The following is a 23,649-nucleotide window of genomic DNA, read 5'->3' as shown; positions in this document are numbered from 1 at the left end:
AGCCACCCAGGTACCCCACATTTTATTTCTTTTTGTTGTCTTATTGTTGCAGCTAGGGCTTCTAGTACTATGTTGAATAAAAATGGTGAGAGTGAACATCCTTGTCTTGTTCCCGACCTTGGAAGAAAGCTCTCAGGTTTTTTTTTTTTACCACCCAGTATGATGTCTTCTGTGGGTTTTTCATACATGGCCTTTATTATGTTGAGGCATGGTCTCTCTAAACCTACTTTGTTGAGGCCTTTTTTTTTTTTTAAATCATGAATGGATGTTGGACTTTGTCACATGCTTTTCTTCATCTATTGAAGTGATCATATGGTTTTTATATTTTCTCTTGTTGATGTAAGTATCGTATCACATTAATTGATTTGCAAATATTGAACCACCCTTGTAACCCTGGGATAAACCCCACTTGATTGTGATGAATGAACTTTTTTTCAATGTATTGTTGGATTTGGTTTGCTAGTATTTTGTTGTGGATTTTTGTATCTGTGTTCCCCAGAGATATTGGCCTGTGGTTCTTTCTCTCTCTTGCTTTCAGTGTTTTTAACTGATTTTGGTATCAGGGTAATGCTGGCCTCATAGAGTGAACTTGGAAGTTTTCCTTACTCTTCTATTTTTAAGAATACTTTAAGAAGAATAGGTATTAACTCTTCTTTAAATGTTTAGTAGAATTCACCTGTTGAAGCTATCTGGCCCTGGACTTTTGTTTATCAGACTTTTTTGATTACTGGTTCAATTTCATTGCTGGTAATTGGTCTGTTCAAATATTCTATTTCTTCTGATTCCATTTTGGAAGGTTATATGTTTCTAGAAATGTATCCAATTGTTCTAGATTGCCTAGTTTGTTGGTATATAATTTTTCATAATATTCTTACAATTCTTTGTATTTTTGTGGTGTGGTAGTTATTTCTCTTCTTTCATTTCTGATTTTGTCTATTTGATTCCTCTTTCTTTTTTGTTTGTTTATTTTATGAGTCTGGCTAAAAGTTTATCGGCTTTGTTGATTTTTTCAAAGAACCAGCTCCTGGTTTTTTTGATCTGTTCTACTGTGTGTGGTTTTTTCTTTGCTCATTTGTTTTAGTTTCTACTTCATGTATTTCTGCTCTATTTTTATTATTTCCTTCCTTTTTCTACTGCCTTTGGGTTTTGTTTGTTGTTCCTTTTCTAACTCCTTTAGGTGTAAGGTTAGATTGTTTGAGATTTCTCTTGCTTCTTAAGTCTGTAGTGCTATAAGCTTCCCTCTTAGAGCAGTTTTTGCTGCATCCCAAAGATTTTGGACTGTTGTGTTTTCATTTTCATTTGTGTCCATATGTTTTTTTTATTTCCTTTTTGATTTCTTGGTTGAACCATTCATTATTTAGTAGCACGTTACTTAGCCTCTATGTATATGTTCTCTTTCCAGATTTAGTCTTGGTTGATTTCTAGTTTCATAGCAGTGTGCTCAGGAAAGATGTACATTGTGACTTCAATCTTTTTTGAAATTGATGAGGTTTGTTTTGTGGCCTAATATGTGATCTTTTCTGCAGAATGTTCCATGTGCACTTGAAAAGAATGTATATCTACTGTTTTAGGGTGGCATCTTCTATATATATCTGTTAAACCCATCTGGCCCAGTATGTCTTTTAAAGCCACTGTTTCCTTGTTCATTTTGTTTGGATTATCTGTCCATTGATGTAAGTGGGGTGTTAAAGTCCCTACTATTATTGTATTACAATCAATTACTTCCTCTCTGTTTGTTACTACCTGTTTTAAGCATTTGTGTGCTTCCATGTTGGGTTCATACATATTTACAACTGTTATATCTTCTTGTTGGATTGTCCCCTTAATGATTATATAGTGTCCCTCTTTGTCTTTTGTTACAGTCTTTGTTTTAAAATCATTTTATCTGATGTAAGTATTGGTAACCTGGCTTTCTTTTCAAATCCATCTGTATGATATATGCTTCCCCATCCCTTCACTTTCAATGTGCTTGTGTCTTTAGGTCAGAAATGAGTCTCTTGTAGGCAGCATTATAGATAGGACTTGTTTTCCTATTTCTTTATCCTTTGTCCTTTGATAGGAGTGTTTAGTACACATATACTCAAAGTAAGTACTGATAGGTATGTATTTATTGCACTATACCAGACTGAGGGGTTCTACTGTGCTTTAACATAGTAAAACTGTAAATAGATATTTGTTGATAAACAAAGTTCAACCCCCTGCTAGCAAGCAGTGTATTTATTTAAGGAGAATAACTCTTAAAAGCTGTTTTATTTTTAGATCATGTGGCCAAAGGAGTTTCTATAATTTCCCAATAGCCCCTCAATGTCAACTGTGGGGAGATTCAATAATCAGGCCAAGGGTGGATTTAGAATATACTCACTTGCTCATTTTCAGCATAATTTAATGTATCTTTTGTAATTCCTGTTAAAAGGATATGATCACATTTTAAGGGGTCACATTTTGCTCTTCTCCAACTTGGTATAAAGTGCTCACATTAAAAAAAAAATGGAGAATTTGCCATCTTTAATAATAGGAGATGTTTTTACACTACCAGTTTTATAAATAAGCCAGAAACTTCCCAGATTTAGCCAGCTGTATTAGTAAAAATTTAGGAAAGTTGGGAGTTTATTATTATTTAATTGCACAGACTTCTGTTGAGGGAGTACAACATTTAGTTCACAAATATGCCCATAAAAAGAACATTCTAATATAATAAATATTCAAGTCAATAAATAAATGTCACCGAGACTCTTCTCTTCCATGACAACAAACAATAAGTGTTATAGTCCCAGATGTTTACTTAAATTGGCCCTGGAGGGATAGATAGACCATGGGTAATCATCGTGGTTACTGGTGTATTTTTTATACTGAGATGGTACTAAGGAGAAAATGGCCATTCTCTCTGTATATCATCCATCTCTACGGCTTTTAAATTTTTTTTTTTATTTTTTCAGTGTTCCAAAATTCATTGTTTATGCACCACACTCAGTGCTCCATGCAGTACGTGTCCTCCTTAATACCTACCACCAGGCTCACCCAACCTTCCACCCTCTTTTTCCCCTCCAAAACCCCCAATTTGTTTCTGAGTCCACAGTCTCTCATGGTATGTCTCCCCCTCCAATTTCTCCCAATTCACTTTTCCTTTCCTTCTATGCAGCATAATTTGCAGCACTGACTCAAGCAGCATTGGATTTGTGATTTTTATCACAAAAAGAAAGGAAAAAAAGGAAAGAAAAAACCTTACAGAGTTTTGTATTTTTTTTTTTTTTAATTGAACCAGACGCTGTGTGAACATTTGCAGAGATCAGGTAAGGCTGAGAAGGAGGTTACCTTCTTCAAGAGAGGATCTGCTTTTGCTTCTGTCAGACATCTGGGCTTATGGTGGATCTGAATCCAATTGAGGATGGAAATGATTCAAATCTGCGCTTTACTCATTTAAAGAACTCATCTTTTCTGGGGATTGCTGGAAGCTCTGCTCAGCCTCTCGCCCATCAGCCATGCTTTTGCATTCAGCAAGTTTCTTGTGAGAAAAGGCACCCTGAAATGCAGGGCTCACTCCCCTGGCTTCTTTCTCCTTCTGGATTTTAATCCTGAAAATTCTCCCTGCCTTGGTAGCTTGCCAGTGCCCCCAAACAGTGCACTTGGCTTAATAGACTTTGCTTACTTAGTATACTTTGTTTTCCTTGTATTGTTTGCAGGAGGTCTGAGCTAAGGCGATTTCACAGCCGGAAGGAGAAGCTCCTTTACCCCTACTCCAGTGATTGGCATCACAACACATTACGCTTTCTAGCTGATTATCCTGGACTGGTCTTTAGTAGCTCAATACTTCAGTATCTCCCTCTTCTTTTTTTCTCTCTTCTGCACGTGTAGAAAAGCCTCTCTAAACCAGACTCTTTGGCCACTTGTTGACCCTGGGATCATTTAAGTTACAACTGCCTATGCAAATTTCTACTCAGTCTCCCGGACACGGGGATCTCCCAAGTCCAGTCCTGACTGGGACTGTGTCTTAGTCCATCTGAGCTGCCATAACAGAACAGTATGGACTGGGAGTGCTATAAACAACACTTTATTTTCTGCAGGCTTGGAAGTCCAAGATCAAGGTGCCGGCTGATTAGGTGTCTGGTGAGAGCCCGCTTTCTGGAGCTTAGATGGCTCTCTCTTGCTGTGTCCTTGCATAGTGGAAGGGGCACGAGGGGAGTCTGGGATCTCTTACAAGGTTATCAGTCCCATTCATGAGGGCTCAGCTCTCATAACATACTCACCTCTCAAAGTCTCCACCTCTGAACACCAGCCCGCTGGGAATTAGGTTTTGAATTTATGACTTCTGAGGGAAAACATTACATCTATGTCCTGGAAGTTAAATACAAAAGAATCCCTTTTCTTGCTCCTCACCCTAAAAGGTCAGTTAGGAAAGATGCCTAATAGTATCCTATAGGGAGTTAACATATCCATGAGTCTACTTGACAGAGGAAAAATTCTCACTGTGAGCTTTAACCCATCAGAGGTTCCTCTTTCACTCACTGGGAGCCAGACCGAACCCCTCTCAAACTGGCAGCAGAATTAAAAGGCAGCTGGTCCCATGACCGGAGCATAAAGTGACTGAAGGTGGGACAGGCAGAGCCACAGCAGCACAGTGTAAATCAGAGCTCCTTCCCATAGGAAAGAAACACAAGGAGCAGATTCTTTTTAGAGACTCTCCTGGGATAGCAGACTCTTTTTTTTTTTAATTTATTTTTTATTTATTTTCAGCATAACAGTATTCATTATTTTTTCACAACATCCAGTGCTCCATGCAATCCATGCCCTCTATAAAACCCACCACCTGGTACCCCAACCTCCCACCCACCCGCCAATTCAGACCCCTCAGATTGTTTTTCAGAGTCCATAGTGTCTCATGGTTCACCTCCCCTTCCAATTTCCCCCAACTCCCTTCTCCTCTCTAATTCCCCTTGTCCTCCATGCTATTTGTTATGTTCCACAAATAAGTGAAACCATATGATAATTGACTCTCTCTGCTTGACTTATTTCACGCAGCATAATCTCCTCCAGTCCCATCCATGTTGCTACAAAAGTTGGGGATTCATCCTTTCTGATGGAGACATAATACTCCATAGTATATATATGGACCACATCTTCCTTATCCATTCGTCCGTTGAAAGGCATCTTGGTTCTTTCCACAGTTTGGCGACTGTGGCCATTGCTGCTATAAACATTGGGCTACAGATGGCCCTTCTTTTCACTATATCTGTATCTTTGGGGTAAATACCCAGGAGTGCAATTGCAGGGTCATAGGGAAGTTCTATTTTTAATTTCTTGAGGAATCTCCACACTGTTCTCCAAAGAGGCTACACCAACTTGCATTCCTATCAACAGTGAAAGAGGGTTCCCCTTTCTCCACATCCCCTCCGACACACGTTATTTCCTGTCTTGCTAATTTTGGCCATTCTAACTGGTGTAAGGTGATATCTCAATGTGGTTTTAATTTGATTTTCCCTAATGGCTAGTGATGATGAACATTTTTTCATGTGTCTGATAGCCATTTGTATGTCTTCATTGGAGAAGTGTCTGTCCATATCTTCTGCCCATTTTTTTATATGATTGTCTGTTTTGTGAGTATTGAGTTTGAGGAGTTCATTATAGATCCTGGATATCAACCTTTTGTCTGTACTGTCATTTGCAAATCTCTTCTCCCATTCCGTGGGTTGCCTCTTTGTTTTGTTGACTGTTTCCTTTGCTGTGCAGAAGCTTTTGATTTTGATGAAGTCCCCAAAGTTCATTTTCACTTTTGTTTCCTTTGCCTTTGGAGACGTATCTTGAAAGAAGTTGCTGTGGCTGATATCGAAGAGGTTACTGCCTATGTTCTCCTCTAGGATTCTGATGGATTCCTGTCTCACTTTGAGGTCTTTTATCCATTTTGAGTTTATCTTTGTGTACGGTGTAAGAGAATGGTTGAGTTTCATTCTTCTACATATAGCTGCCCAGTTTTCCCAGCACCATTTATTGAAGAGACTGTCTTTTTTCCACTGTATACTTTTTCCTGCTTAATCAAAGATTATTTGTATACTTTTTCCTGCTTAATCAAAGATTATTTGACCATAGAGTTGAGGGTCCATATCTGGGCTCTCTACTCTGTTCCACTGGTTTATGTGTCTGTTTTTATGCCAGCACCATGCTGTCTTGGTGATCACAGCTTTGTAGTAAAGCTTGAAATCAGGTAACGTGATGCCCCCAGTTTTATTTTTGTTTTTCAACATTTCCTTAGCGATTCGAGGTCTCTTCTGGTTCCGTACAAATTTTAGGATTATTTGCTCCAGCTCTTTGAAGAATACCGGTGGAATTTTGATCAGAATGGCATTAAAAGTATAGATTGCTCTAGGCAGTATAGAGATTTTAACAATGTTTATTCTTCTGATCCAAAAGCATGAAATGGTCTTCCATCTTTTTGTGTCTTCTTCAATTTCTTTCATGAGTGTTCTGTAGTTCCTCGAATACAGATCCTTTACCTGTTTGGTTAGGTTTATTCCCAGGTATTTTATGGTTCTTGGTGCTATAGTAAATGGAATTGATTCTCTAATTTCCATTTCTGTATTTTCATTGTTAGTGTATAAGAAAGCCACTGATTTCCGTACATTGACTTTGTATCCTGCCACGTTGCTGAATTGCTCTATGAGTTCTAATAGTTTCCAGGTGGAGTCTTTTGGGTTTTCCATATAAAGAATTACCCTGATCCCCAAACCAGGCAAAGCCTACCAAAAATGAGAATTTCAGACCAATATCACTGATGAATATGGATGCTAAGATTCTCAACAAGATCCTAGCAAACAGGATCCAACAGCACATTAAAAAGATTATCCACCATGACCAGGTGGGATTCATCCCTGGGCGACAAGGATGGTTCAACATTCACAAATCAATCAATGTGATAGAACAGATTAATATGAGAGAGAGAAGTACCACATGGTCCTCTCAATCGATGCAGAAAAAGCATTTGACAAAATCCAGCATCCATTCCTGATTAAAATGCTTCAAAGTATAGGGATAGAGGGAACATTCCTGAAAATAAAATCTATCTATGAAAGACCCACAGCAAATATCATCCTCAATGGGAAAAAGCTTGCAGTCTTCCCGTTGAGATCAGGAACACGACAAGGATGCCCACTCTCACCACTCTTGTTCAACATAGTATTAGAAGTCCTAGCAACAGCAATCAGACAACAAAGAGAAATAAAAGGTATCCAAATTGGCAATGAAGAAGTCAAACTCTCTCTCTTTGCAGATGACATGAGACCAGGCTCTTTAAGAAGGTCTTCAAAAGACTTAAGGCTTAAGGTCTGAAAATCTGAACCAGTCAAGATAAAAACATATTTCTGGACTGTAACATCATAAAATAACTCGGCACTGGACAAAACCTGTGTTGCATGCCTAGCAAAGAATGAGAATGCAGGCCCAGAGAAGCACAGACCACGCAAGCGCACACGGTGTCCCGCTGTACTAGACGACTAGGAGTAAGGGGTCCCTGAAAAGTTTCCATGCATCCCTGTAGCACAGTATTGGAACACAATTTCTTTCTGTCCAGGTGGGCCCCACATTATGCAAGGACAGGACAGCTCTATAATCATTAGCTCATAACCCGGGCTTGTCAGGGTGGTGACTCCCCCCAGATTATTAGCTGTAGCCAACTCCCACACCTGAATGTGGCTGTGGTTTAAAAGCCAACAAGAAACACTGGGAGGGAAAAACACAGGAAGGAACAGTCTTTGTTCAGAAGCAATGGGATCTTGGAGGACATTTTCTCGCTATGTTTTCCAAACAATCCCAAACTCAATCATATTTTATTTACAAAATTAAGAAACAGCAAATACAAATGGTATGAAGAAGCAATGTCCTCTAAAATTTCTTTTTTCAACTTAAGATTTTTGTAATGAATCCCAATAGCTGAATTAAATTTCTATATAAGAGATGGGGACAGAGTGCCATGTGCCTCAGGAGGGGGTCTGAGGATAAAATCGATCTGACTGTGAACTGGCCCCTTCTATTTTCCTTCAAACAACATGTTATTTCCCGTGCAACGCAAAAACACAAGACATCTTTAAATCTCATAATACTTATGAAAAAATTCTTTACCTAAAATTCTCATATTCTTCTTCTCGTCGTTTCCATGGACAGTTCTGTATATTTCTGATAATCTGAAGATAGTCACTCTCTAAATACCTAAAAGTGAAATGTCAGCAAAATTAGAAAACAGAGATCCCATATATTGCTAAACACACATATTAGTGTCCTAAAGGGCATTGTGACAATCTGCTCATTTTAGCTCTCTAAATCTTTTCTGAAATAAGGTAATGTAGAAATAAATTAATATTATACCCATTTCAAAACTGCTAGGAACATAAATTTGGAAAGAATTACTATGTTGATTTAGGAACATGTGATTTGCACATATCATAAGTCAAGTCTAGTATTACAAATAAACCATGACAGCACCTCAATTTCCATTCATATCTTATAGCCATGTCATTTTGCTATAATTCACTGACAAATATATTTTATAGATGTTTACCATAAATATATAGTTTATCATTTTTTATACTCTAAGTTGATTGATTTATGTTGGGAAATACAGATAAAATTTCTCTAAAATAATCACCTTAAATTTTAATTCTGTCTGAAGCTAGTGTCCAAATTTTATAAAGAACTTAGCAAACTCAACACCCAAAGAACAAATAATCCAATCAAGAAATGGGCAGAGGACATGAACAGACATTTCTGCAAAGAAGACATCCAGATAGCCAACAGACACATGAAAAAGTGCTCCATATCACTCGGCATCAGGGAAATACAAATCAAAACCATAATGAGATATCACCTCACACCAGTCAGAATGGCTAAAATCAACAAGTCAGGAAATGACAGATGCTGGCGAGGATGCGGAGAAAGGGGAACCCTCCGACACTGTTGGTGGGAATGCAAGCTGGTGCAGCCACTCTGGAAAACAGCATGGAGGTTCCTCAAAATGTTGAAAATAGATCTGCCCTATGACCCAGCAATTGCACTACTGGGTATTTACCTTAAAGATACAAACGTAGTGATCCAAAGGGGCACATGCACCTGAATGCTTATAGCAGCAATGTCCACAATAGCCAAACTATGGAAAGAACCTAGATGTCCATCAACAGATGAATGGATCAAGAAGATGTGGTATATATACACAATGGAATACTATGCAGCCATCAAAAGAAATGAAATCTTGCCATTTGCAACAACATGGATGGAACTAGAGCGTATCATGCTTAGCAAAATAAGTCAAGCGGAGAAAGACAACTATCATATGATCTCCCTGATATGAGGAAGTGGTGATGCAACATGGGGGCTTAAGTGGGTAGGAGAAGAATCAATGAAACAAGATGAGATTGGGAGGGAGACAAACCATAAGTGACTCTTAATCTTACAAAACAAACTGAGGGTTGCTGGGGGGAGGGGGGTTGGGAGAAATGGGGGTGGGGTTATGGACATTGGGGAGGGTATGTGCTTTGGTGAGTGCTGATTCACAGACCTGTACCCCTGGGGATAAAAATACATGTTTATAAAAAAATAAAAAATTAAAAAAAAATTTTAATTCTGAATAGTACACTAAAAAAAAAAACAGATTAAGCTCAGTTAAGAGAGATGTATATACAGTGGCATAAAAAAATCTATAGGCTGGGCAATACAGTTTCTGAGGATCGCAGTCCCCAGTAAATTTCCTTCTACCTGAAATTTCATCAGTAAGTATTAATTCCTTCAATCACAGAAAAGCCGTTAGTCTTGAAGGGCTATCATTTCAATACAAATGTTGAGGTCGTGGATGGTTTAGTTGATTAAGCATCTGCCTGCCTTCAGTTCAGGTCACGATCCCAGGATCCAGGGACTGAGTCCTACATAGGGCTCCCTGCTCAGCGGGAAGTCTGCTTTTCCCTCCTCCTCTGCTCCTCACCCCCAAAGTTTGTGATTTGATCTCTCTCAGATAAATAAGATATTTTTTAAAAATTTGAAAAATTATAAGAAATAAACTAAAATACAAGGACCCTTTTGTGTAGAAAAAAAACCCTTAAATTTTCTTTAAATTAATATCTTAGTCATTAGTTGTCTATTATTTGAGATGAAGGCTCTGCATTAGAGATGGAATAAGTGTGGTGGGTGGAAAAGGGAGAGGGCCATGAAAAATCCTGTCAGAAACCACTCCCCACCCCTAGGGTCACCTGGGTGGCTCAGTGGGTTAAGCCTCTGCCTTTAGCTCAGGTCATGATCTCAGGGTCCTGGGATCAAGCCCTGCATCAGGCTCTCTGCTCATCAGGGAGCTTGCTTCCTCCTCTCTCTCTGCCTGCCTCTCTGCGTACTTGTGATCTCTCTCTCTGTCAAATAAATAAATAAAATCTTAAAAAAGAAAAGAAAAGAAGCCACTCCCCCATCTCCATCCAGCAAAATGCAGGGCCTCCAAACCTTCACTCTGGAAGAGGTATTTGTTATAGGTGGGCAAGGTCATCAACCAAGCTACTCCTCTCCCTCTGCAGCTTACCTTTCTTTTGGGTATCTCTGTCTTCAATGATGCTGCCAAAAATAAAAAAAAAAAATACATATATTTTTTCCCTTGGCTGCTGTTGGCCCGGCTAAGAAAATCTGAAAATCTTGAAAGACTATTTTTTAATAAAGGAGAAGCAAAGCAAAAAACCATCTCAGGAGAAGCTAAAAATAGTTTTACTCATATACAGGCTTCCAACCTTAACAGATTTACCTCATTCCCATGGGTCTTGAGACTTGTCTTAGCATGCCAGGGAGCCTGAGAGATCTATATATTCTATCCCCAAAGCTTTGTCTAAATGTGACACTTCCTAGCTGGAGTAAATATTACCTGTCTCCACACGGTAGGAGAAACCCAGAGACTCTGTAAGACAGTGTTAAGCTCAGGGAAAAAAGAATAAAAAAGAAATAAAGAAAGAAAAAGAAATACACATTCAGCAACCTACCCAAGGCTCTCTCAATTTCTGGCTCTTCAGCAGAATCATGACACGGTGCCTGTGCTCTCCTGTTGGTAGAGTCTTATCTCCACCATGGCATGGTTTTTAGTCATTTCATCATATTTAAAACAGGATTCTATGTGTACCACAGTCTATCAGGCAAAGTAACAAAAGAACTGCTACCTCACAAAGCTCAATGAAAGAGAGATTGAAAAGAGAGAAGCCAAATACAAATTCTTCTCATTAAATCAATGAGAATTGTAACTGTATTTTAAGTCATCAGGATAAAATACAACAAAAACAGTACAGTAAGTATGAAATTACTATCACCTCCCAAAAACAAAATGTGTCAGGGTTTGAAGTTTTCTTTAAATGCCATTTATTAGGCAGAAAAGAATTAAATTTCTCATGATGTATAGCTAAGTTGGATTAGTACAGAGAAGAAAGAGAAGTAGAGACAGAGAAGAAGAAACTTTTGAAAATGAGACATGAAAGAAAAGATTGAGTGTAAAAGTTACAATCACAAAGCTGTGAGACAATCCTGAATGCCCTAATATATGAGAAATTTTTTTAAAGATTATTTATTTATTTATTTGACAGAGAGACATCACAAGTAGGCAGAGAGGCAGGCAGAGAGAGCGAGAGAGAGGAGGAAGCAGGCTCCCTGCTGAGCAGAGAGCCCGATGCGGGACTCGATCCCAGGACTCTGAGATCATGACCTGAGCCGAAGGCAGCGGATTAACCCACTGAGCCACCCAGGCGCCCCTATATGAGAAATTTTGAACACAGAAAAGACTTTTTCAAAAAATTATGGTAGCAAATTTTCCAAATGAGAACTATAAACCCACAAATCCAAAAAGCTCAACAAACTGAAAATACAAGAGCTGTTTAGGAAAAAAAAAAAAAAAAAAAAAGACTAGGGATGCCTGGGTAGCTCAGTCAGTTAAGCACCTGACTCATGATTTCTGCTCAGGTCATAATCTCAGGGTGGGGAGATCAAGCCCTGAGTAGAACTCCATGTTCAGTGAGGAGTCTGCTTGAGGATTTCTCTCCCTCTTCCTCTGTACCCCCTACTTGTGCAAGTCTGTTCTCTAAATACATACATAAATAAATATTTTTAAAAACTACACAAGACAAACAACAATAAATTTTTTTAAGCCAATGATAAAGAGAAAATCTTAAAAGTAATTAGAGAAAAGAGGGGTGCCTGGTGGCTCAGTCAGTTAAGTGTCTGATCTTAGGCTCAAGTCATGATCCCGGGATCCTGGGATCAAGCCCCACGTAGGGCTCCCTGCTAAGTAGGGAGTCTGTTTCTCCCTCTCCCTCTGCCCTCCCCACCCAGCTCATGCTCACTCTTTCTCTCTCTCTCTCTCTCTCCCCCCCAAATAAATAAATCTTTTTAAAAAAGTAGTTAGAGAAAAGAAACATATTACATACATAGAAACAAAGCAAGATTATGGCAGACTTGTCAGAAACAATGGAAATCAGAAGATACGATTAAAATAGATAATATCATTTAGGGGATTGTCAACCTAGATTTCCACAGTCATCAAACCTTTCAAAAAATGAGGGTAAAACAGGAACGTTTTCAGACATACAAAGGCTGAAAGAATTCATACCAGCAAACCTGCAGTAGAAGGAATGCTAAGGGAGTCCTTTAGATGGAAGAAAAAGGAAACCGAAGTACCTCTGGCTCGATACAAAATAATGAAGATCACTAGAAGTGGTAAATATGTAAATATATAAAAGACATTTTCTTTTTTTTTTTTCTACATCTCTTAAATAAATGACTGTTTAAAGGAAGTATAATAATAATATATTGGGGAGTTTATAATATATGTAGAAATCAATGCCTGACAACCACAGAACAAAGGCCAGAGAGGGGAATGATATAAATCACTTTGAAAGCCGATTGTGATGACAAGAAGACATATACAGTTGACCTTTAAACAACACAGGGGTTAGTAGTTGACCCCCCCGTGCAGTCAAAAATCCATATATAACTTTTGACTCTGAAAAAATTTAATTACCAATAGGCTACTATTGACCAGAAACTTTGCCAATAACATAAACAGCCAATTAACACATATTTTGTATGTTAACTTACATGTATGATATACTGTATTCTTACAATAAGGAAAGCTAGAGAAAAGACACAGTTATTCAGAAGTCATTAGGAAGAGAAAATACATTTATAGTACTATAAAAAAACCCACATATAAGTGGACCCATGCAGTTCAAACCCATTTTGTTTAAGACAAACTGTACTGCTCACTTAAAGCAATCAGTAAAAACAAAGCCATAAATAGTGAGGATGTAACCATAAAATGCTCAATCAAAAGAAGGGTGGAAAAGGAACAGATAGCAGGCAAACAGAAAACAAATAACACAATGGTAGATTTAAACCCAGCCATATGAATAATCCCATTAAGTGTAAATAATGTAAACATACAAAAGGCAGAGAATGTCATCTTGGATTTTAAATAAGCAGGAACCAATCACATATTATTTACAAGATAAGCATTTCATATGCATAAACAGGTTAAAAGTAAAAAGGTGAGAAGAGATATACCATAGTAGAACTAATTAATACAAAGCTATAGTGTCTGTACTCATATCAGACAAAGTACTTTTCTGAGCAAGAAATATTACCATGAAAAAAACAGGGTATGAGCAGGAGTTGATAAGAGAAAGAAATGAATAAAATCAAAAGCTGTTTTGTTTTAAAAATAAAGTTGACAAACTTACTGTCACATTGCTCAGGTGAAAAACAGACACAAATGACCAAGATGAGAACAATGCTGGAGACTGCAACACTGCAGTCCTACAGACATAAAAGTATATTAACAACTTTATGCCAAAAATTTTGACAACTTAGACACAATGGACGTACTTCTTGAAAGACACAAACTACAAAAACTCTCTCAAGAAGAAATAGAGGTCAGAATCAGAGGGAGATGCAAGTAACCACAGAAAAGTGTTCGGGGAGATGCAACATGGCTACCTTTGATGGTGGAGTTAAAATATAGAACAGTTCTGGTTCAAGGTGGTAACACAGAAAGATCCTGAACTTAGCTTGGTCACAGAGTCCACAGCTACAAATGAAACAATTTCCTCTTAAATCAAAACTAAACTAAACTAAAGGCTGGCTGAGTTACAGCTACACATTGTGGGGTGCCTGGGTAGCTCAGTCTGTTGGGTGTCTGCCTTCAGCTCAGGTGGTAATTCTAGAGGATAAAGCCCTACATCAGGCTCCCTGCTCAGGGCGAGAGACTGTTTCTCCCTCTTCCCCTCCCCCTGCTTGTGCTTTCTCTCCCCCTGCCCTTTCTAATAGATGGATGGAATTTTTAAACCACCACCACCACCAACAACAACAATTACACACTGAGCAAACAAGAGGGAAACCACATCAAAGTAAGTAGGAAAGGCTGGGACACAATCTCACCATAAACCCCATCCCCAATGCAGTGATCCACACTAGCAGGGAACTCCAATCCCAGAGATTCTCCCGGAGGGGCAGTTTTGAAGCCCATGTGCTGAATTTCAGCTTTCAAGACATACCCTTCACAGATGAGCCTTTAAGACATCTAACTTTGAAAAACAGTGGGGCTCCTGTCCCAAGAACCACAAGGTAGAAGCAACTGGAGAAACTGTTCTTCCAGTGCTTGTGGACTTGACTCACCCACCCCAGGACCCAGCTCAATGGCAGCTGAGTGCCCCAGACCTAAATGGAAGGAGGCTCATATAAAGTACTGGCCTAAGGAGGCAGGCACCTTGTCAAACACACACATCTCAATCCTGCAGGACTATTCTCCAGGAGACTGATGGATGCCATCTTGATGTTCCCTCTGCTGTGCTCCAGAGCAGCAGTATATCCCAGAAGGAGCTTTCATACATCTGGGCCCTGATTTCTGCAGCTACCACCTTGACTGCCCAGCTCTAGAAGCCAGGGGAACTTACAGTCCTGGTTTTACGGGTCTGTAATAACAAGGGTCAGCCAGAAAGGAGCTCCTATCCCTGTCTGGAACCCCAATAGTTGTGATTGCTGTTGGAGCGACCTGTACATGACCTAGCTCTGGTGACCAGTGGGTTCACTGACAGATCCCACAGGTCTCTAACCAACAGAAAAAGAATTTTAAGCAGTGACTATCCTCAGGACACAACAAGAGACAACAGGCCCAGGAGCCTGGACGTTAGTGAGGGAGACCTAATAGCTAATCATTGTAACTGTGGCCTGAGAGGCAGGCTTCTAACTGAACATGCACCTGGGGGCTGACAGTAATCCTTTCCAGAGTCCTTGAGGGCAGGGTGCTGTCCTCATACTCATACTTCACAGTGCTCCAGAGTGCCAGCATCTTTTGGAGGGGAACTTTCCATGTCTGGTGTCATGGTTCATAATGCCAGTACCCCCGGCATTTGAGGTTGCCATCCAGGTGATACCTCTTGATTCTCTGGCTCCGGTAACTTCAGGGGCTTGCTTTTCTGGGTCTCATGGGACTGTGGCAACCAGTCAGACAGTTCTTGCCATGCTACCACCTGCAGGATACTGACCAGACAGTGAAGTGAGGCCCACCACTCAGTCTTTCTGTGAAGGAGGCCTCTTTGCTTGTCCTGGAGCTACAGTCTGAGGGGTAGGCTTCAGACTTGGCACACACTTATGGCCTATGGAGATGGCTTTCATAGAATGTAGGCTGTGGATATCATCTTGGCACTCTCTCTGTGCTTTGCCCTAGATTGACTGTGTCATCCAGAAAAGAGGTCTACATTCCTCTGGGGCTTTGATTTTTGCTACTGCCATACATAGGAAACCTCCAGATCACCTGATTCTGGTGGCTTAGGCTTACAGTACACAGGACCTTGTACATTGGTATACTTTAAAAAGTTGATGTCTGAGGTTCTGGTTTCCAGTGAGAACCTGGCCACTGAGATCCTCCCCTTTGGGATGCTGACAAGTACTGGCACATACTTAACTGCTTGAGGTGATGAAAACTGTAGTAGTCTGCTTGGAAAAGCACAAAGGTTTGAGATACAACCAAGAACTGGGGCAGGGCTGAGTCACAAGGTTCATATCCTACACTGGCCACTCCTTTTAGACTGGGTGAGGGGGTTGTTTCCTCTACTTTATGGAAACCATGATGCTCAAGCAAAACTAAGAAACAGAAGAATATGTTCCACATGAAAGAAAAACAAAATCTCAAAAAAAAAAAAAACTTAAAAAAAAAATGGAGATAAGTAACTTACCTGTTAAAGAGTTGAAAGTAATGGTCATAAAAATGCTCAAAGAACTGGGGAGAAGAATGGATAGGCATAGGAAAAACTTCAAAAATACAGAAAATATAAGAAAGAATTAAGTGGAAGTCACAGGGCTGTAGAATACAATAACTGGACTGAAAAATACACTAGAGGAGTTCCATAACAGTCTAGATGAAGCAGAAGAAAGGACCATTCAACTCAGAGACAAGACAGTGGAATTCACCCAATCATAGCAGCAAAAAGAATAAAGGATTTTAAAAAAGGGGGGGGGGCATAGCTTAAGGGAACAATGAAACAACATTACATGGACATCATTTGGCTCCCAGAAGAAAAAGAGAGAAAAGGGCATAAATCTTTAAAAAAAAAAAAATTATTCATTTATTTGACACAGAGAGAGAGAGATCACAAGTAGGCAGAGAGGAAGGCAGAGCGGGAAGGGGAAGCAGGCTTCCTGCTGAGCAAAGAGCCCAATGTGGGGCTCAATCCCAGGACCCTGAGGTCATGAGATGAGCTGAAGGCAGAGGCTTAACCCACTGAACCACCCAGGCACCACAACGGGCAGAAATCTTATTAAAAAAAAAAAAATGGCTTAAAACTTCCCTAACCCAGAGAATGAAACAAATATACAGATCCAAAATGCCTGGAGACTTCCAAAAAAGAGGAACCTAATGAAATCCATATCAAGACATATTATAGTTAAAGTGTCAAAAGTTAAAGAGAAGGAAAGAATATCAAAAGAAGCAAATCAAAAGAACACTTTTTACGTACAAGGGAACCCACATAAGCAGAATTTTTATCAGAAACTTTGTAGAACAGACGAAAGTGGAATGATACATTCAAAGCACCAAAAGAAAAAGAACTTCCAACCAAGAATGCTGTACCCAGCAAAGTTATCATTCAAACTTGAAAAAGAGATAGGGTTTTACAGAAACACAAAAGTTAAAGAAGTTCATCACCATTAGATCAGTGTTAAAAGAAGTGTTAAAGGGACTAAACATTGAAACAAGGAGCATGAATTAGTAATGAAAACAAATGAATAATAAATCTCACTGGAAAGGTAAATATATAGTCAAGGTAGTAGATTAATCACTTATGAATCTAGTATGAAGGTTCAAAGAGAAAAAACCAAGATTACCTAAATATATAAATATACATATAAATAAATATATAAATATAAATATATAAAGCAAATATTAACACACCTAATGGGAGACATAAACAGCCATATAGTAATAGTATGGGACTTTAATAATGGATAGATCATCCAGCTGGAAAATCATTAAGGAAACATTAGCATTAAATGACACATTAGACCAGATGGTCTAAACAGAGATTTACAGAACATTCCATCCCAAAGAAGTGGAATATGCATTCTTCTCAAGTACAAATAGAACATTTTTCTAAGACACATAATGTTAGGCAAAAAAAACAAGTCTTAATAAATTTAATTTCTTCTTTGATCCATTGGTTGTTCAGTAGCATACTGATTAATATTCACATATCTGTGAATTTTCCAGGTTTCTTCATGCAGTCAGTATCAAGTTTTATACCATTGTGGTCAGAAAAGATGCTTGATATGATCATTTGTTCTAAATTGTTAAACCACTGGTAGCTTGAAACTGACCAAGGTGGGAGTATTTACACCACAGGCATTGGCAAATGTGACAAATTAGGGCTTCCTCTTCCCTGACCAAGTTGTTAAATATGAATGAGTGCACGACTGCTCCTACACCTCACCTCAATTGGGCAGCTTGTTGACTTGGCTCAAAATTTTGCACTCCCTCTCCCACCCCCCACAGCCACCCTGGTTTGAGCTTTATGGAGGCCTTTCAAGAAGGCCAAGTGAGACTTGGCTGCCACATCTAACTCTTTAAGCAAGACTCACCCACAGTGGTCCCAAGCCTCAGGGAAACAAAACTATCACATTAGGTCCAAACAGCAAATCCTACTTTGGAAATTAAAGGTGATTTTATCTCCACCAAGATTTTGAACAAATGCTTAAGGAAAAAAAATTACACTACACTTTTACTTTGACTTCCTTGAGAAACAGAGTTTGTATCAATTTGAAATCATTATTTCCTTTCTACCAAGCTTAAGCTAGAACATTAAAATTACCATCCATTGCCAATTAGAATAAAGGTGCATTATAAAATATGTATTGTCTTTAAAACATTTTTGTTTTAGTGGCATACATCTCCCAACAAATTGTAGCTGGCTCTAATTTAATTTGATATTGAAAGATGTTAATCATACTGTATCTAATTTTACTAGTAAGTTAGCTGCATAGAAGATCTTCTGACTTTACAGTCACTGATATTTAAAACTAAGTCAACACATTATAGCAGACCTACCTATCACAAAGGAAGAAAGTTTCCTGGCCATTTTATAATCAGAAGGTAGTCCTCAAGCTACTTCCTTCCCAAGGTTGCTGTGTTCAGGGACTCTTTTGTATGTTGACTCTAGAAATGAAGCATTATACTCTAAAATTAAAAAGGGAAGACCAAAGAATAAGGGATATCAAAAGAAGCATTTTTTTCTATATACTTGTCCTTTCCTACTGAAAAATATATCACCAATCAGCTTTTTTTAGAGAATTAAAATTACCCTCATGATTTGTCAAATGGGAGCAGGACTGGAGTGGAAAACCATATGAGAAGGTAAAATTGCACACATGCCACAAATATGGGCTAATTTACAGGAGAAATATGTCTCTGTAAACCTTTCTTGTTAAGCAGAATGCTCTAAATCACATCATACTTTCTGCAAATTTATATTTATAGTTAGTTTTCAGTTACAAAGGATAGCCCGCATCCCAGAACCTTGAAAGATAGCTCTATGATATTACCCCATTTTTATGGATGGCATAACTAAAAGTTCTGAGAAGATGAACAGCTTGCTCAATATTGTATTGTAAGTGAATGAGCTAAGAATTAAACACATGACTTTTGATTCACAGTCTGGCTCTCTTTCTAATGTATCACACTGCATCTCATCTATTTTCATAATGAAACTGAAATTAATCCCATCAGAAATGTTTTCTAGTCCCAGGACATACAATAAATCATACTAAATAATGCAGCAAGTTATTTTCAAAAGAATAAATAATGTCTATTTAAATCATTATCAATAACACTCAAAATTCAAATTGTAAGTAACATTTGAAATGACACTAAGTAAATATATTAAAATTAAAAATATTATTCTAGAAACTTCTCTTTGGAGATAAAGACCCACATGCTATGATTAGTTTTATCTCAAGATATAAATAGGGCTTTTAAAAGCCCTATATAACTTCCAGTTAATTCATGTAATCTTTAAATACTTATGGGGTACTTATTAGATGTCTAGAAATTACCTTGAAGATATTAATCTATTAGTTCCATTTAAGTTGCTGAGATACTAATTTAGTTTCCTATAATATCACTTCATGGTGAAAGCCAAGCTTTAAGTCTACAGAAATGCATGGAGAAACCCCAGTAATATTAAGTCAGTAGGTTTCTTTTTTTTTTTTTTTTAATTTATTTATTTTAGAGAAAGAATACACAGGTAAGTAGAGGTAGGGACAGAGGGAGAAGAGAGAATCTCAAGCAGACCCCCTGGGGAGCATGGAGCCCAACACAGGGCTTGATCTCATGACCCTTATTACGACCTGAGTTGAAACCAAGAGTCAGTCACTTAACCGACTAAGCCCCCAGGTCCCCTAAGTCAGTAGGTTTTTAAGTGGTATTCCTGACTAGACCAGTTTTTTATATCTAGTTTCTACCAAACCCTTGAAGAGCTCAGGTCTGCAAGAAACCAAATGCTGCAAATAAGTATAATGCTCTAAGATTTTCAGTTAATACATCTGATCTTTTTTTTCTTTTCAGTGTAACAGTATTCATTGTTTTTGCACCACACCCAGTGCTCCATGCAATCCATGCCCTCTATAATACTCACCCCCTGGATCCCCCAACCTCCCACCCCCTGCCCCTTCAAAACCCTCAGATTGTTTTCCAGAGTCCATAGTCTCTCATGGTTCACCTCCCCTTCCAATTTCCCCCAACTCCCTTCTCCTCTATAACTCCCCTTGTCCTCCATGCTATTTGTTATGCTCCACAAATAAGTGAAACCATATGATAATTGACTCTCTCTGCTTGACTTATTTCACTCAGCATAATCTCTTCCAGTCCCATCCATGTTGCTACAAAAGTTGGGGATTCATCCTTTCTGATGGAGGCATAATACTCCATAGTATGGACCACATCTTCCTTATCCATTCGTCCGTTGAAGGGCATCTTGGTTCTTTCCACAGTTTGGCGACTGTGGCCATTGCTGCTATAAACATTGGGGTACAGATGGTCCTTCTTTTCATGACATCTGTATCTTTGGGGTAAATACCCAGGAGTGCAATTGCAGGGTCATAGGGATGGGGCAAAACTTCTTAAAGAAATGGTTGATGAATGTATGACAGTTAACAAAAAGAAGTATATAGAAGTTATATTCAGTTGGACTATGAATAGTACAGACATACCGTACTGACATATCATTCTCTAAAGGTAGAAGAATTCAATTTACATTGTGTTCAACTCTACGTGATAGTAGCTTCTATTTAGAATGCTGTGGCTATTGTCAACTGGCATAAGAGGAAGTGATCTTAAACTTTTATTTTCCCCATACATTCCATACACCCACAAGTTAAATATTCTAAAAAGACTCAGGAATTAATTCCTAAAAATGCCAGCGTTCTTCCTCATGGCCCCAGTGAAATCTCCAAACTGCCATATGTGAAAAAGTCAGATATTGATTTTTTTAGAAAAGAACACTTTCTCTGCCCTAGGCAATTAACTTTTGGATTTTTGATATTCATTACAGTGTAAGACACAGGCTAGGAAAGTCTGCAACAGTGACTGATGTTAGACAACCAAGACGGAATGGGGTGTCTCTTTACAAAGGGGTGGGGCATGGCATAGGAAAAGGGACATAGGTTGGTGAAGCCCACTTTGAGGCCAGCAACCAAGGTGGAGTAGGAAAGCTGCCACTGCCCCAAGTTTATAGGCTGCCCAGAAGAGCTGTAGTTCAAGGTAGAGAAGAGGGCCACTGAACAGGAGTGATGGCCTTCAATAGAGGAGGTGTCATCCCTAAACCAAGCCCACAGAGAGCATGTAGGGGAGTAAATATTCCAAACTCTCTCTCATCCCACTTTCCTGCCTATGATTTCCATAGACTGATCCTAATCAGAAGCCAAAGGTTATGAGAGTTTAACTAATGCAGCCTTGTGGAACATGCAGCAAGAAAAAGAAGAAAAAAAAAAAAAGAGTAGCGAGTAGATATGGAAGGTTAAAAAGGAATTTTATAGCACAAACAAAAATTCATTCATGATGCTATTTTCAGAATTATTTGGGGGTAAGTGAATTTATTTTGCTGCTTTAGTTGGATATAATGTCCAAATCAAGCAGTACCTCAGAGCAAAACAAAAACCATAGTTTTCAGTACCTCCTTCATGAACATCTGCTACATGCAAACACATCACCAGGATAGAAAGAATGAATAAACAAACAAGGAAGTTGCTTTTTTTTTTTTTTTAAGATTTTCCTATTTCCTCTCAAAACACAATCCCACAAGACTTCTGAAGATGAAAAAAATATATATGATGATCTACTTTCCAAGTTCATAGAAAGAAATCTCCAGACATATATGAGAATTGCCAAAGATGAAAATAACAATTTGGTGATTTTTACACTGTCTATTTTTAGAACTAGGATTCCATATACTGCAAGGGATCTAAGAGAACCAATAAAGTCAGTGTCTGCATTTCTTGAAGAGTTCCATCCGATAGTTTGAGTGAGTTACAAGAGTGAAGGAGCTAGCATGAGTAGTATACCTGGTAAGAGTTTTAAGTCATATATTGACTATTAACATTTTGCCTTTAAATTCTTCTGACTCATATAAGCAACCATTCTGTACCTAGTATATATGTCTATAGCACTTCTTTTATTTTCACATATTTACTCAGTAAATACCTACTAGGAATCTACTATCTGTGAGGTACTGTTCTGGGGACCAATAATACAACAGTGAACAAAATAAGACAGCTTTTTAAAAAAAATCTATATTCTCAGGAAATTTATATTGTAATAGGGGATGACAGATGATAAACTGAATGTATGAGTTGCATTATGTTCCCCCAAATCTATATGTTGAAACCCTAACACCCAGTACCTTAGAATTGGATTGTATTTGGAGATACAGCCTTTACATGGAGGATTAAATTAAAACGAAGCCATTAGGGTGGCCCTAATCCAAACTGACTAGTGTTCTCATCAGAAAAGGAAACTTGTATCTACAGAAACACCGGAAGTGTGGCATGCATAACAAGAAGACCACATGAGGTCACAGCAAGAAGGTAGTTGTCTGTTAGCCAGGGAGAGAAGCCTCAGGAAAAAACCAAACCTGCTGACATCTTGATCTTGGATTTTTAGCCTCCAGAACTGTGCAAAAATTCATTTATATTATAAATTGAAGCCCCAGTGTACAGCATTTGTTACAGCAGCTCTACCAAACTAAAACACCAAATAATACGTAAATTAACAGCATGTTGAAGAACTAAGTACTCAGTACCATGAAAAAAAATACCACATGAAAGGAGGGAAAGTGTGTTAAATAGGGTTGCAGTTTAGTTGGGAGGTCAGGGAAGACTTCACTGGGAGGTGAGAATTAGGCAAAGACTTCAAGAAATGATAAGGGAAACCATGCACATTCAGGGGTGTGGAAATGTGAAGAACATTCTAGGCAAAGAGAATGACAAGTGCCAAGGCCTGAGGAAGAGTCAGACATGGTATGTTTGAGGAACAAGATGGACAGGGTAGCTGGAAATCACCCATGAGTCATGCACCCACTCATGGCTGGCAAAAGATGTGGTCAGAAAGATAACAAGAAATCTGATGGTAGAGACTGTGCTATTCAAAGTATGGAACTCTAGCTAGCAGGACTGGCATTACATGGTTTAGACTGTTAGAAATGCAGAATCTCAGGCCCTATCCCAGACCTACAGAATCAGAATATGTATTAAAATAAAATCCACAAGTGATTTGTAGGCACACTGAACTTTTTAACATATTTATGGAGATACACAGTTGACCCCTGAACAACAAGGTTTGAATTGTGCAGGTCCACCTACACCTGGCATTTTTAAAAATACAGAACAATACTGTAGGTGGATTTTCACTTTCTTATGATTTTCTTGATGTTTTCTTTTTCCTAGCTCATTATATTGTAAGAATACAGTTTATAATATAATATGACATATAATATATGTGCTAACCAATTGTTTATGGTACTAGTAAGACTTCTGGTCAATAGTAGTCTATTAGTAGCTAAGTTTTGGGGAGTCAAAAGTTATCCATGGATTTTCAACTGCACCAGGAGGGGGATCAGTGCTCCT

General features: G+C 38.5%; 1 protein-coding gene across 1 annotated transcript in view; it reads right to left on the bottom strand.

Moving 5' to 3' along the window:
• ST8SIA6 (ST8 alpha-N-acetyl-neuraminide alpha-2,8-sialyltransferase 6) overlaps nt 1-23,649 on the bottom strand; it is a 149,914-nt gene that overhangs the window by 40,049 nt on the left and 86,216 nt on the right. Inside the window, exon 4 of the mRNA XM_059184031.1 lies at nt 8,107-8,193. Within this exon, the coding sequence (XP_059040014.1) occupies nt 8,107-8,193 (87 nt within the window). The remainder of the gene's footprint in view (nt 1-8,106; nt 8,194-23,649) is intronic.

Source organism: Mustela lutreola, chromosome 8 (genome assembly GCF_030435805.1).
Source record: "Mustela lutreola isolate mMusLut2 chromosome 8, mMusLut2.pri, whole genome shotgun sequence".
Lineage (NCBI taxonomy): Eukaryota > Metazoa > Chordata > Mammalia > Carnivora > Mustelidae > Mustela > Mustela lutreola.
Note: the sequence above shows the minus strand (reverse complement) of the source record. Positions and strands in the feature narration are given on the sequence as shown.